We start from the raw sequence: 15,741 nt of genomic DNA, 5'->3' as shown, positions 1-15,741 counted from the left end.
TTGTTTTCAGTTTGAATCCGATCATTTAAAAGTACACACTTAAATGTTTATAAAGGTATATGGCTCATAAATGTGTGACAAGTATTCGCTGAGTTTTGTTTCAGTTTATAGACGTGCTCAAGAAAAAAAAGTTCACCGCGACGGAGAGGCAGAACGCACACCCTGTTTATTTTCTTTATTTTACAAAAGCACAATGTTTTGATTTGATTGTAAGTGGACACATACAAAAGTAGAAATATCACAGATTCTTTTTTTATATTTCTTTTTTCTGTATGACCGTAAATGACAGAGTAATTTAAGTTTATAGTTCTACAATGTGAAGAAAATCCAGCAAAACACGCGGGCGTGTTTGCCGACCTCAGAGGGTTAACTTTGATCATAACAACTCTGAATTAGCCCGAACAGAGGCCTGTGTGTGAACCCTCTAAAATGGTCATTCATTTCAATTTGAATAAGGTAATACATATGTAAAACATCCTCTATAGATGTTTTTGAGTATAAAAGTGGCATTATACTAAACCTCAGGTTAGATACGCCTTTGGGGGAAAGACGTATCAGTATCGGGTCCTTCCATTTGGTCCAGCTTTGGCTCCGCGGACATTCTCCAAGTGCATGGATGCAGCTCTGGCCCCCTTGAGGCTCCAGGGCATCCGTGTACTAAATTATCTAGACGACTAGCTCATTCTGGCTCATTCCAGAGAGTTGGTGTTTCGTCACAGGGACGTCATTCTCCACCACCTCCGGTCTCTTGGTCTCAGGTTGAATGCTCAGAAGAATGTCTTAACTCCTTCTCAGCAGACCACTTTCCTGGGTGTCCAACTCGATTCTCTCTCGATGCAGCCCGTCTGGCACCTGCTCGAGTTTCCAGTCTCCGTGCGTGCTTGGCCCGTTTCAGGATCTGCCATCATGTAGCGGTGGACATATGTCGCAGGCTTCTGGGGCTCATGGCAGCAGCCTCTCCTGTGCTGCCCTTGGGTCTCCCTCATATGAGACCATTCCTGTGCTGGATGAAACTAAGGGGCATCCGCCCTTCCTGGTCTGCCTTCCGCCTGCTGAGAGGTGGAAAGAATCCCCCTTTTTACTTCAGGGGGTCAAGATGGGTGTAGTTTGCCGTTGGCAGGTTGTCACGACGGACGCCTCTTTGACTTGTTGGGGTGCGGTCTTCGAGGGCAGACCGGCATACGATGTTTGGACGAGCGGGCTTCTCTCATGGCACATAAATTGCCTCAAGTTGCAAGCTGTCTCTCTGGCCCTGGATAAATTTCTCCTTGCCCTGATGGACTCATGTCATTGTCAGGATGGACAACATGGCAGTGGTGTCCCATGTAAATCGCCAGGGGGGCTTGTGGTCGCGCACCCTCGACAGGCATGCGCACTGCCTCCTCCTTTGGGCTCAAGACAGGTTTCTTTTGCTGAGAGCAGTTCACGTTCCAGGGGACCTGAACATCGTAGCAGACTTTCTGTCGAGACAGAAGCTCAAGTCGGGGGAATGGATGTTGCACTGCTAAACAGTGGCTCTAATTTGGAGCATGTTTGGCGAGGCGGACCTCTTTGCATCGCAGAGCTCGACACAGTGCCCCCTATTGTTTTCCCTGTCTCAGCTCATCCGACACCTCTGTAGATAGATGACCTCGCTCATCCGTGGCTGGAGTTGAGACTGTATGTATTCCCTCCGGTCAAGCGAATCCCTGCAGTCCTTTGCAGAGTGAGGGAGTGTGGGATCCGCCTCCTTCTGGTAGCCCCATTCTGGCCATCCCAGACGTGGTTCTCGGAACTGAGCTCCCTGGTGGAGGAGTCCCCTTGGCAGATTCCTATCAGGAGAGATCTGCTGTCCCAGGGCAGGAATTGGCATCCTTGACCCGAGATATGGAGGCTGTGGGCGATAAGAGGCAATCGCTAGCGACAGTGGCGTCTGGTCTTCCCGCTGATGTTTGGGAGACCATTGATAACGCTCGTGCTCCTTCTACTAGACTGCTGTATTTCTCTAAGTGCAAGGTTTTTGAGTCTTGGTGTTCGGCTCATGCAGTGGACCCTGTCAGCTGCCCGGTCGGTTCAGTGCTGGAATTTCTGCAGGATAAATTTGTGGCTGGAGTGGCTGCAACTACCTTGAGAGTTTATGTCAGCTATCGCTGCCTATCGGGAGTCAGACGAGGTCCCCTTAGGTAAACACTGTCGGGTCTCCTCGTTTAAGCGTGGAGTTAGACACTTGAGGCCTGCACGTACTGTTAGTGTCCCCACCTGGGATTTATCAGTTGTTCTGGAGGGGCTATTAGAGCCTTCCTTTGAACCCTTGGAGTCAGCTCCGGACCGGATTCTGACTCTCAAGGTGGCACTTTTGTTAGTGTTGGCATCTCTCAAGCACGTGGGGGATCTGCAGGCTCTTTCTGTGAGTGAGCCTTGTATGGAGTTTGCCCCAGGTCTTGTGAAGCTGTTTCTATGGCCTAGACCTGGTTATGTCACCAAAGTTTTGTCCACGTCATTCCGCTCTCAAGTTGCACCACTGAGGAGGCGCCCGCGCCATCAGCCAATGAATTGGTGTGATTCTATACGGGTTCAGACAATCAGCACATGCCTTCACGTGGCAGCCCTGTTTTGACTAATTTGACAGTACCACACAGTTCTAATGAATTTATTCTTTATTGGAATCAAAAGAATAGTTATGAACCACAGAAACCACCAACACTAGGCAAAACGATATAACAAAAGAGAAATATGCAATTACTTAAGGCGAGACACAGCAGGCAAAAGCATCGTTTTTTTTTTCACTGGTCAATTTTGAGATTTTGGGATATTTGTCTTCAATAACATGTCTTCTTTCAGACTTGTGGCAAAAAAGTGTCTGAAATACACATTTAGGTCTTTATTTTACTACACTTTGTCTGTTTGCGTTTGTAGATTTCTCATAAATTCAACAAAAGTTGGCGTTCTAAATCATCCCGCTGCTCCGCGATTGCTGGAGCACTCTGCACCCTGTCATCACATACACCGTAAATTTTTTTCCCATCTAATATGTGAACACAATGAAAAAATTATTTTGAACCTGGCTTTATCCAATACTCAGATTTCGTTTTTTTATATATATATATATATATATATATATATGCAAATAAGCGCATATTTAATTAGATAATGCATAATTTGCATATTTAAACATTAAATTACAGAAAACCTGTAATACATTTTTTTCTCATCTTAAATGTAGACAATCAACTGGGAAAGGTTCATGGTGATATCTGCTAGTTAACAAATTTTACCTTATTCACCTGTAGTGTCTCGCCTTAAGGGAAATTGTACTTATTTTTCGGATAAATATGCTTTTAACCAATTGCTTTAATATATAATTGTACTTGTAATCACTTATCTATCATGCAAATATGTTAATTAGAATATTACATGGCCCACATGTATCAGGCACCAGTATTCCTGGTCTAGGAGGAATACAAAAGAGTAATGGTCATTTTAAGGGTCCTGACGGCCGCCATTTTGAAAATGGGGCCTTTTATTGGAGTCAAACTTTAGTAAACTTTTAGTATGTTTTTAAGTACATCTGATACTACTGTAAACCACTGAGAAACCTTTTGTTAGAATTTTTTTGGGGTCAAGTCATATTTGGATCTGACTAAAATCATTATCTTATTAATATGACCTGATTTATGGTTCATATTCAGAATCGTCAGTTATTGCCAGTTTACAGGGCGATGTTTCCAAGCACTTTCAGGCTGAAATAAAGGCTGTTTTCATTTACATTACAATGCCTAGTATGTCTATTTAATGGTTGCAGGTGCGGTGCGGGGCGGGGCGGGGCGGGTTGTAAAAATAGGTACAGTGGTGCGGGTCGGGCTGGGGCAGGCCAAATAATTTCATAAAAGCGGGACCCGCGGGTTGGAAAAAAAGCCGACCCGCGCATCACTAGTTTAGGAGTTTTTTGTATGTCTTAATTCGGGGAACAGACACAGTCTCTATATAATGATATCTAGGTGAAAGAGGCTCTATGTGATGGGATTTATCTGACCTTGGTGATGTGAGACAGCTAGCAGACGGTCAGTTTAGCCAGTCTGTCTGCTTCCTGACCTGAGCCCCAGATTGTCATGTTTGAGCTAAAAGACTATGTGCCATATTACTAGAGAGAAGAGCAGCACCATCCCAGGAGGGATGAATACCATCTCTTTTCAACAGGTCAGGTCTGCCCCAAAAACTTTTCCAATTGTCTATGAATTCTATATTATTTTGCGGACACCATCTCGACAGCCAGCCATTGAGTGAGGACAATCTACTAACTATCTCATCACTCCTGCGAACAGGAAGGGGGCCAGAGCAAATTACAGTGCCTGACATCGTACTTGCGAGTTCACACACCTCTTTAATGTTAATTTTTTGTGATCTCCGACTGGCGGAGTCGAACATCATTAGTGCCGACGTGAATAATAATTTTAGAGAATTTACGATTAGCATTAGCCAGCACTTTTAAATTTGCTTTGATGTCAGGCGCTCTGGCTCCCGGCAAACATGTGACTATGGTGGCTGATGTCTCTATTTTCACATTCCGTGTAATAGAATTGCCAATAACTTGGGCACATTCAACAGGATTCACAGTGGGTGTTTCACTGAGTGGGGAGAATCTGTTTAATGTTGTAATCGGAACGGAAGAGCGGTGTTTTGTCCCGTGACTATAACGTCTCACCGTCACCCAGTTGCCCTGCTGTACGGACTCTGTGGCCGGAACCGTACCATGTACAGTTCACTAAGCTAGTCGCATCCAAAGCAGTATCTAAAGCCCTTGCACTCTTACAATTAACCTCAATTAAAGTTTCGATGTGTGTCTCTAGTTCTGAAATCAAGCGTGTACAAGCGCGATGTGCTATAACGATTTAGAATGAAGCTAACGATGTCAAGTAAATGTGTGATGTTGATTAAGTTATATTTAGCAGTATAAATAACAAGGAATGGTACTAAATAATGATTAAAACAGAAAGATACAAAACTTACAGACGCAAACCAATGCAACGCAGCAGCAGCAGGGAGCAAACATAGCGTTTATCATCTCTTTGCTCTCCGGACGCATTTTGCAATGGGTTAAATACTACTTGGAAGTAGTCCCAGTCACGCAATTAGCGGTGAGTCAGGATCAGTGGTGAGGCACTTGCAGCTCTAACAAACTTCCAGATGTCACCAGATGAGCCCCAACAGTAGCAAAATTCAAATCCAGATTTAAGACATTACCAATGCATTCTCTCACTAAAAATGAAGCAAATAATGCTGTTTAATGTGCTTTCATTCAGTTTTTTCAGTTACATTATGCCGTTTCATAGAAAGACAGCATTTTCAACATGTGAACTGCTTCTCTCCTGTGCAAATACTTGTGTGAGCCTTAAGATTTCCTTTTTGTGAAAAACTCTTGCCACACAGTTTACAGATGAAAGGCTTCTCTCCAGTGTGAAGTCTCATGTGAGTGTTGAGGCTACCTTTACAACTGAAATTCTTTCCACACTGATCACATGTGAAAGTTTCTTTTCTTCCAATAAACTGTTTCTCTCCAGTGTGAATGATAATGTGGGAATTAAGGGTGCTTTTACGTGCAAAACTCTGTCCACAATGAGAGCAAGTATAAGGCTTTTCTCCAGTGTGAATTCTCATGTGGTCTTTAAGGTTTTGTTTTTTATTGAAACTCTGTTCACAATGAGAGCAAGTATAAGGCTTTTCTCCAGTGTGAATTCTCATGTGGGAATTAAGGGTTTGTTTTTGAGCAAAACTCTTTTCACAATGAGAGCAAGTATAAGGCTTTTCTCCAGTGTGAATTCTCATGTGGGAATTAAGGCTGCTTTTAAGTGCAAAACTCTGTCCACACTGTTGGCAGGTGAAAGGACTCTCTCCAGTGTGAATTCTTATGTGGGAATTAAGGGTTTGTTTTTGAGCAAAACTCTTTTCACAATGAGAGCAAGTATAAGGCTTTTCTCCAGTGTGAATTCTCATGTGGGAATTAAGGGTTTGTTTTTGAGCAAAACTCTTTTCACAATGAGAGCAAGTATAAGGCTTTTCTCCAGTGTGAATTCTCATGTGGTCTTTAAGGGTTTGTTTTTGAGCAAAACCCTGTTCACAATGAGAGCAAGTATAAGGCTTTTCTCCAGTGTGGCGTCTCATGTGGACATTAAGATTTCGTTTTTGATTGAAACTCTGTTCACAATGAGAGCAAGTATAAGGCTTTTCTCCAGTGTGAAGTCTCATGTGGTCTTTAAGGGTTTGTTTATGAGCGAAACTCTTTTCACAATGAGAGCAAGTATAAGGCTTTGCTCCAGTGTGAATTCTCATGATTGATTTCTCTTCAGTCTTGAAATGTTGATGTTCATCTTGCATATTATTCAGTTCTTGACTCTCCTCTTTCAGTGGCATCAGGTCTAAAGCGAAAAAAGACAAATACAAGTTAACACCAGTTTAAATGGCAACACACAGCTGACAACCTCACAGCTTAACTAATTGATGACTAACTGGGAAAATGTCTGCATGTGTTTATGATAATTCACAAACATTGTGACAGCACACTCTCCCGGATGGGTGAAATGGGACTCAGTAGCCTGATTTGCACATACACTGCAGCTGGTGGTTAATGACAGTTATAATGTGTTTGTGCATCGGGTTATCATTACAGCTGGGCAGCTTGTCAGGCACTTCAACCACAGCACCCCTACATGCAAGGCTCTGGAGGCAAAACAAGAACAAATGCAATTTCCGAAACTCCAGCTCATTCAATTGTGCAAAAAAAGATGAACCTCAGCATGTGAGGTGTTTGGAAGATTTCTTGTTCTGTATGACCGAACGGTAACAAAGCTGCAAGAAGCCAGGGGGCCGTTCTTCGTACGTCTCTAAATACATCCGAGATCAAATGGCACATCCAAGATGATATCATCGAGCTAATCATGATCCGGCAAAATAGCTTCTTCGAACACACCTTTTGTTGATGATTAGTATCACTGGATTGAGTTATCTGAGATAACTGCACATTCATGCGTTGGTTTAAATGGGGATATGTATTGATAGTAGAAACATTAATTAGCAACATTGCTATTGGCTGCTCACCATGGCCAAAGAGTGCGCACAGTTTTTCTCAGAGCAGAGCAAGACCTAATTGCCGAAGTTTATGCGGAATTTGAAAGTTTAATTAAAACTACATACATGCCATTATAATGAGAACACTATTGTAATAAAACGCTGTGAATTATCTTGGTTTAGTTGCCATTTCAGCGCGTTGTTGTGGGAATAGCGTGTCCAGAACAAGGAATTACATGTTCTGACCAGCACAGTCAAGTTCGCTTGTGCATTCACATCATTTTGTGCAGATAAGACATAATATAAAGTTGATGTAATATAAATATCTGATTAATCTCACATAGGATGTGTTTCGTTGATTTAAACAACCTGCTAGGAAAGTTTTTCAGTTTCCCGGTGCTCGTTCTCTTCAGCTTCAGCGTGCGCGATCAAACAGCAATGCAAAACATTAAAAGCCATGATTGAGACTTTCATATTTTAATTGTATACACTATTGTAAATTATTTGGGTTTAGTTGCATTCCTCAGCAACTGTTGAGTTGATTAACTAACGTTAACAAGTTGGCTTTCCTCGGGACATTCTAAAACGCTTAACATGAAAAATGAGATGACTGTCCTTTGGAGGGAGTACCTGTAAGTCTATAATAACAACTTTGCTTTAGGGTTGTGCCGATGGCTGACCGACATCACGATGGAGAGCCACCATCATGATGCCACGCCCCCCACCCTGTTAGACCAGCCCAGTCTCACGGCTGTTCATGAAAGGTCAAGTAATTTAATCTATTAATTCGTGTACACCAGTGGTTGGGTTTGGGAACCTATGGCTGGCTCTTGGGAACACACCTGGCTCTTTGCAAAAAATCATGTGGCTCGCAAGGTCTCTCACCCTTTACCAACAAACGATAAAAAAATTAAGACACATCAACAGATATCGGCTCTCTGCAGAAAAAGCAGCCAATTACAATTCCCTTGTTGTACATCCTACCAAAGTTAATGAAAAGTTTATGATAATAATAATATTCAAGTTGTACTGGCAAAAGTGTGTGTTCAGTGCTGTTCGCGAGTGTCACGAGTCACCACAGCAATCAACTAACCACTTACGTTTCTGGTAACCTACAGCTCCTGCACTGGGATTCAAGCATCTGCAGCTTGTTTAAGGTAATGGCGAAAATCATTTTAGAACAGCAGAGAAAATGTAAAAGTAGGCTATATAAACTTTAATATAGGCCAACCCTTTTATTGAAACGGGAGCTTTGCTGTGCAAAGAGACATTTCACCCGCTGGCCGCTGATACTTTCACTTTTGCCGCAGAGACCTTTTATGTCCTATAAATGTGTCGTATTTTTGATATCTGCGCAGATTTCAGTTGACGATTCTGTTTAAAGTTATTAATAACAAAACATGAATGAAAGAGAAAGAAAAGAGCAGGATGTGCTTTATATTAAAAAGAAATATTAAAAGCGCGATAAGTCGCGAAAGAGAACTGAATTACACTGATAGGATGCTGTGCGCGCGTTCTGAGCGCAACACGGACAAGCAGTCTTTGTCTTCGGTTGCGCGCCTAAACGGCCAAATAAGCAGATATATTTCTTACTAGTTCTTCTACTTCTAATAAGTCAAGTATTCCCGTAAACACAGTAGATGTAAGTACTAGCCTATGTGCATTCTCTCTCTCTCTCTCTCTCTCTCTCTTTTCGTGGTGGTCAGCACGATTTCCGTAGCATTAAGATCCACTTGGATGATGCGACGGCAGCCACAGTACAACGGCGCCAGTGCGCTCACCACACACCAGCTATAGGTGGAGAGGTGGTATTATTCTATTTCCCACAATGCCAAAGCAACACAGCTTACCGAAATACAAGCTCAGGCACGCACTTCTGTCCATACAAGCTCAAGCAGTTGTCCACTCTAGACAGAATACTCCAGTTGCAGGGAACACTTTAGTAGGCCAAGAAGCAGCAAATATATTAAGAATAACAAGTCTGGGTTTCATCAATAGTCCATCCTTTTTAAAACAGTGATATAAAAAAGGCTAATAAGTGTATTGTAAAAAAAGAGTATTCTATTTCGCCCGATTTTATACTGTTAAACATATTCAAGCGCAATAAGAACCGTTTCGAGGGGGATGCCAGGTGTACGGAAAAACAAAAAACAAAAATGAATATTTGAATCCCAAAATTTTAAATCGAATACCAACCCACCGAATTCGAATATTTGTGTGCAGCTACAAAACTAGCCCTTACAGAAGATGAACTGATGGGCTCTAGCTCTAATGAACCTACACTCAGATCCTGAGGGGCTCGGGGCGAGGATGCTTCAAGCAGATCGCCTCCAAAAACTCTTATTACACATGCCTAAGCCAGATATTGAGGCTCACACATGAATATCATCTGTCTGAAGTTCAGAGCTATAGTCTCATTTCTAACAACTCTCTAAAGTGAGATATAAATATAAATTCAAGGTGGATATCAAGGTGCCGATCGCGGCAGCGGGGAGAGACCCTGACCCTGGTCCAAATCCTTCAGCGGGTCGGCCTGGTACGCTTCTAACGCAGACATCATGTGTATTGCAGGACCAGCCTGACCCACCGCCGCGAATGCCCTGCCATCAAGCGAGATGTCATCTGGAGTAGATCAGAAGTGTGAGGGTGGATTTCCTGCAGGGGTTCAGGCTGCAAGACTGCCGAATGACTAGAGAAACGTTGTCAGCAAGATGTATACTCTTCACCATACCTAGAGATTGGCATGGGGTACTTTCCATAAGATCATCTCTCAAAGCAAATCAAGCCAGCTACTAGGCTAACTGAAATAAAACCATGCCAATCTCTAGGTATGGTGAAGGGTCTGTGATGATGTGGGGCTATTTTAATTCCAGAGGCCAAGGGAACTTTATCAGGATGCATAATATCCTGGATCCATGAAATAACTGGCCTTTAAAAATAAAAATCTGCCTGGGAAAATCTCTATGGGAATTTAACATAGGGGTGTCCTGACTTATGCACCCTGTATTATAAGGAAGAACATTTATTTATTTACGCTACATTATTCATTCACAAAACAATTGGTGTCCTTAAAGGTCGGAGTTTTCATTTTTTTAATTGAGGCATTAAGATCAATTTCCAAAAGATTATTTTTTATTCCTCTTTTTAATCAACTTTAGCATGGGTGTGTTCACTTATGCTAAGCACTGTATCGTTCAGCCCTACTCTGAAGCGTCTCAGCTGAACGAAATAATTCATTATTTATCGGCTTTAATATAACGGCCAAATTTTCTTATCGGATCGACAACGATAATATTAAAAATGAACATTTATTAGGTGATACAGATATGTTGGCCATTGTATCGTGAATCCTTTATGTCAGATACACTTTTTCCAAACTTTTTTTACTACTTACTGCTCTCACATATAAAGCAACTACTGCCTTCTCCAAACCCCCCACAGGCTATCTGAGTTTGCAAAACAAAACAAAGAGTTTGCAATTCACACTTAAATCGCTATTCTAGACATTAGCAATAGGCTATTCAAGTGTTGATAATGAAGGAATTAAATACTTTAGGCTATGTAGTAATATTTCTGTCATAAATGATTATTACTAAATATTTAATTAGGCCTATTTCAATAATTGAAGAATTAAAATGCTACTTCAGTTTGGGCCAGCTTTTTTCAAGCAAAACTAAATACAATCTTCAAACGCATGTTCATTTGTTGTCATGAACAAAATGTTCAACTCAATATTAAATTCCACAGGGATCTTTGAATCCTTACAACCAGGGTGCGATTTGTGAATAAAGTTTTTAATTTTTTTATTCAAATAAATCTCGAACCACAGTGCTTTGTGCTGCTGTTAAACTAAATAACATTTATAGAATAATTATGAACTTAAATTAAACAATATCGCAACATTGACGAATACATTTATTTGATCTGTTTTTACAATTTAATTCAGGGCGATTTAGCCTACATTTAATTAGAGCGAGATTTTCACCCTTTCCTTGGCCTTTCCTCATTGGGAAGCCATCACATGATAGCTAAACATGTTTGAGTAGATCCTCTACCTCTCGGTTTCATATGGATTTCATAATCAGGCTTTAGACACAGCCGATTAATTTCGTATCGTGACTGAGCTGAGGCAAGTGGCGTTCGGTTCATTTTTGTGACGCGCAGTTCCCGGAGACAGAGACGACAGACAAACTTTGGTCGTTAGCCTAATATGAATAAAAGTTTACAGTTTTGAACGATGTAGGCTACTCTACTCTTATCTGTATGACCAAAAAACTACAGAGTAGCCTATTCAGGGTTTCCCCAGGTTTGATCACCCCAAATTTAAGACTTTTTTAAGACCTTTTTAAGACCACTTTAATGAAAATTAAGACCTACATCGCACCCATTATGCAGTCGTAAAACACCAGATCAAATCCCAATAATGACTATTACTAACAAATGTTTTAATTAAAAATACATTTATTATTAAAAAAACTCATTCAACAATACACTGCAAAGTGATGTTTTTGGTAAATATCAAACATTCATAACAATAAACAGATAAACGAACTTTTCAAATCGTCTTAGTAAAGTTTCTCAGTATTCAAATTGCTTCAACCATTGCTTCAGAGGGGTAGACAGATAGGTAAGAGAGATATAGATAGTAGGGGTGTAACTTGTGTCACGGTTCGGTACGTTTTCGATACAGCAAAAAGAAAGAAATGCCAGAGATTTTTTTTTTTTATTAAAACTAACATAATAAAGTATGATTTATTTTTTTTTACTTTGAGCAATGATGGAGCTATAATAGACTATTCTTATGAGCATATAAAACAAAACAGCTCCTTGGAAAAAATTAAATGTAACCTAATATTGTAGTAGTTATAAACAAAGGTCTATTTTTAGTTCAGATTAACATTTGAGGGCAGCAATTGTATTCATGTCAAAATAAAACCGACGTAGCTCAGTTTCGTTCCGCTTACATTACGTTTGCACATTCGATGTTGGACAATGTTGTGGTCGCGCCGGCGTCTCTTACATTATGAGCGCACTTGCCACGCGCAACGCGCCTACATTTGAAATAATAAAATTTTGGTCGGCAGGAAAAATGGTCCAACGAACCGGTTGGTTTGAAAATGCGTAACAGTTACACCGAACCGAACGACACTTCCCCATGATGTCTCTCCTCTCGACTGATTGATTAGAATGTTGATCCATTGCCGCCGGCGCGAAAACCCAAACTATTGTTTGCGCATACTAGAAATTAGACATTCTCTGACGTTACGCTAAACCCTGTTGAATTTTCACGTTGTTGTTGTTGTTTTTCCCCCTTTTCACCTTGCGTTGCAGTCTGGTTGACTTTGAATAAATAGGCTAGTATAATGAAATTTAAGACCTTCGTTTAAAAAATTAAGACTTGGACAATGGAATTTAAGACTTTTTAAGGCCTTAATTTAGGAACATGACATTTAAGACCTTTTTAAGACTTTTAAGACCCCGCGGCTACCCTGCTATAAGGTTATTTTAGCTGTTAAGAGAAAAATAAATCCAGATGAACGCGCCGCCGCGTTTGTCGAACACTAATTCAACATGCCAGAATAAAACCTGGCTTTAGAACAATGCATAGCGCCACTCGTCGTGGTGTGCCAAAACACTTAATTATAAACTTCAACATTTAATTCAAAACAATCTCAAACCGCTTTGTGACATTTTGAAAAGCCGTGCATGCATTACTGCCACTGAACCATGAACGTAACAGAATACTGGTTCTGATTTTATTGTTTGTTGTTTAAACATGCCTGTTGCATATCTTCATTTTATATATGTTATATGGTCTATTGAATTAGCATTGATATATATATATATATATATATATATATATACATATATATATATATATATATATATAGATATATATATATATTTTTTTAACAGAACTGCTTTTGAAATTACGATTGAAATTATTATAGGCTACAGAAGTAAAGTCATTGTATAATATTTGTTCCTTAGTGTAAAATGGAAATGCATGGTAATTTTATTTTATAAATATAAGCAAAAAAATATGGTGTAACAGAGTTTTAGAACTAGACAAATCTCTCTGCATCAATAATAGGCTATAAAATGCATTAATAGGCTAATATAAAAATTTCAGTAGTCCAAGTTGTTTCGGGATTCGCACTGCTCCCCGGGGAATAGGTTTGTCGCCCACCGACGTCTAGGCCTACAATATGAAATAGCCTACAGGTTATATTGTTATCGTCTCTATTTTTAACTTGTTATTCTATTTTACTGACCTTATAAAATTTTCTATTCTGTTTTTGAGACAGGGGAAAACATATAAGGAGATTTAAAAAAAAACACACTAGATGGATTTTTATCATTATATGATGGTTGTGTACAGGCACTGCCAACACACATTTCAGTACAATCAACTTGTAAAAGTTTATGTACCATCATATGACCCCTTTAAGAAAGCAGATTGTTCAAAAATACGTTCAGGGCCAATAGCAAAACATAACCTCTAACTACATCTGCATAAGCCCACGCTCGCTCTGTCTGAGGGGGAAAGTCAAAAGCTGGTTTGAGCCTGTGGGTCATTTCTTGGGGTTAATTTTATACAAGTGAAACTGCCTAAAAAACGGCCTGTGGGCTTGTTGTCATTTGCTAACTGCAGTGATCTCATGTCAATGAAATGACTGACTTGTTTAGGGTTTAAAATAAAATGGATGTCAATACATCAAAATAATAATTGTAACTACACTCATGATTTGGCAATATCAATATATTGGTCCCACTTTATATTAAGTGGCGTTAAGTACTATGTACTTACATTGAAAAATAAGTACAATGTACTTTTTGTGTTCATGTTGTATTGTAAAACACTTTTGCTGCTATTGATGTGTGATACAGGTAAAGTTAGGGACAGGTGTGGTGGATTGGGTAGGTTTAAGGTGTAAGGGAAGGGTCAACTGTGTAATTACAAATGTAATTACATAAAGTAATTACAGCTGTAATTACATGCAGGAAATTTTAAAATGTAAGTACAATGTAAAAACATGTAGTTACACAATAAGTACATTGTATCAAATTATTAATTTCAATGTAAGTACATAGTACTTAACGCCACTTAATATAAAGTGGGACCAATATATTTCCACCAACAAACTTGATTGTTTTTAAGTGTATTATTGTAATAAGGGCCACCTTTCATAAAATGTTTACATTATCATTAATATTACTGTTTTTAGTTTCAATCTTTGGTTTAGTGAAAGGTACTTGATGGGGCTGTGGTGATAGTTAAAGGGATACTTCTTCCAAAATGAATGTTCTCTCATCATTTACTCACTCATACCATCCCAGATGTATATGATTTCCTTTCTTCGGATCAACACAGAGATTTATAATCCATATAAATAATCTATCTAATCTATATAATGCAAGTGTAGGTCCTCTAAAGTTCATGCGGAAACACTTTATTTCCATTTCTCTGGTCATGTGATCTCAACAAACATGCCTGTCCACATGAGAAGAACCGCTCCATGTCAAATAAAACCACTTTCACTTTAATTCAGGAAACTCGTATGACAACATTCTTCAAAAATATCATTAATTTCTGTAGATCATTTTAATAAGGGCCGAATGAAACTAACCTGTTTGTTCCTCAGTCTCTTCATGTTTCACGCTGAACACTTCTTCAATCTTTATGTCTTCACTCTCCTGTTTAATCAACGCCATCTTTATAATAGTGTCACGTGGATCTCAGATGTTTCTCCAGGAGTTTTCCTGTGTGTTTGGACAATTTGTCATGTTTAAGATGAGAATAATTAACAGTAAGAAAAATAAATCCACAGTGAATCTCAGAGTGCGTCTCAATCAGCTCAAGTTCAGTAGTTCAGCGCACTGGTGAGGGAGTCAGTCAGAGGGAGAGTTAATGGACTTGTTAAACTGACTAGACAAAAATCACTCAAAACAAGCACCAGGCTAAAATAACAAATTATACAGACACTTCATATTTAAAGATTTGTAGGCTACATTCAGCAGATTAACTTGTCATGAAACCATTTGAGATTTGTTCATAAAAAGTATAATTATTAATAAAAATATTTTTGTTTTCGTTGTATTTTTACAATGTTTTGACTCTACTCACTACTTACCAAAACCGAATTCGTGTTTACAATAAACTGATACACGATATAGTGCGCGAAATGAGACGTTACTGTTACTTTCTGTTATTCTTCCATTAAGCATATAAGTATATGTTCAATAATACATGGTCACATACCTCAGATAAAAATCGACGTGTATCGATTTACACTCTTTAAATGCGTAAAACCACAAACCTTTCTTCAGTCTAATCATAACAGTTGCAGGAGCACGGCGCAGCTTTATGATGTCATATCGCCAGACCAAAATAAAAGTCCTATTCAATATGCTGCCCAATATCCAGTCCACAGATGTCATGGGAATTCATGGTGAAATATATATTTTAATACACGTTGTCCAATTATGTGATGAAAAAGATTAAGAATTACTAATAACTTGTTAAAAAGATTGTATGAGTTCTTACAGCACATTTCATATGTATCAGCATTGAAATGTATATCTTCCACAAAAATCAGAAGAAGATAACTAAAATAGAATAAAAAGCAATACAAATGTTAAGGTTAATGCTAATGCTAAAAAGTATTGACAAAAAATCCATAATCCTGCATGCCACCT

At 39.4% G+C, this 15,741-nt stretch overlaps 2 protein-coding genes across 3 annotated transcripts in view; both read right to left on the bottom strand.

Annotated features, from left to right (window-relative positions):
* Positions 1 to 15,741, bottom strand: part of LOC307164966 (uncharacterized protein) — a 215,302-nt gene that overhangs the window by 29,540 nt on the left and 170,021 nt on the right. The gene's annotated exons all lie outside the window — the stretch shown is intronic.
* LOC307164969 (uncharacterized protein) lies at positions 3,219 to 15,427 on the bottom strand. 2 transcript variants are annotated; one of them, XM_079882219.1, is made up of 3 exons: positions 15,305 to 15,427; positions 14,673 to 14,805; positions 3,219 to 6,392 (listed from the first exon to the last, which is right to left on the bottom strand). In XM_079882219.1, the coding sequence occupies exons 2-3, from the start codon at positions 14,755 to 14,757 to the stop codon at positions 5,323 to 5,325; spliced, it is 1,155 nt and encodes a 384-aa protein (XP_079738345.1). In that variant the 5' UTR covers positions 14,758 to 14,805; positions 15,305 to 15,427; the 3' UTR covers positions 3,219 to 5,322. The 2 variants fall into 2 exon arrangements, with proteins under 2 accessions (XP_079738345.1, XP_079738346.1); XM_079882220.1 differs by having other exon boundaries at positions 15,363 to 15,423.

Source organism: Squalius cephalus (genome assembly GCF_949319135.1).
Source record: "Squalius cephalus genome assembly, chromosome: 9".
NCBI classification, from domain to species: Eukaryota; Metazoa; Chordata; class Actinopteri; order Cypriniformes; family Leuciscidae; genus Squalius; species Squalius cephalus.
Note: the sequence above shows the minus strand (reverse complement) of the source record. Positions and strands in the feature narration are given on the sequence as shown.

Coding starts and splice junctions, on each gene's coding strand:
- LOC307164969 (XM_079882219.1), bottom strand. CDS start 14,757: ATGGCGTTGATTAAACAGGAGAGTGAAGACATAAAGATTGAAGAAGTG. Junction 6,393..14,672: donor AGAGACTGAGGAACAAACAG/GTTAGTTTCATT, acceptor TTTTCGCTTTAG/ACCTGATGCCACTGAAAGAG.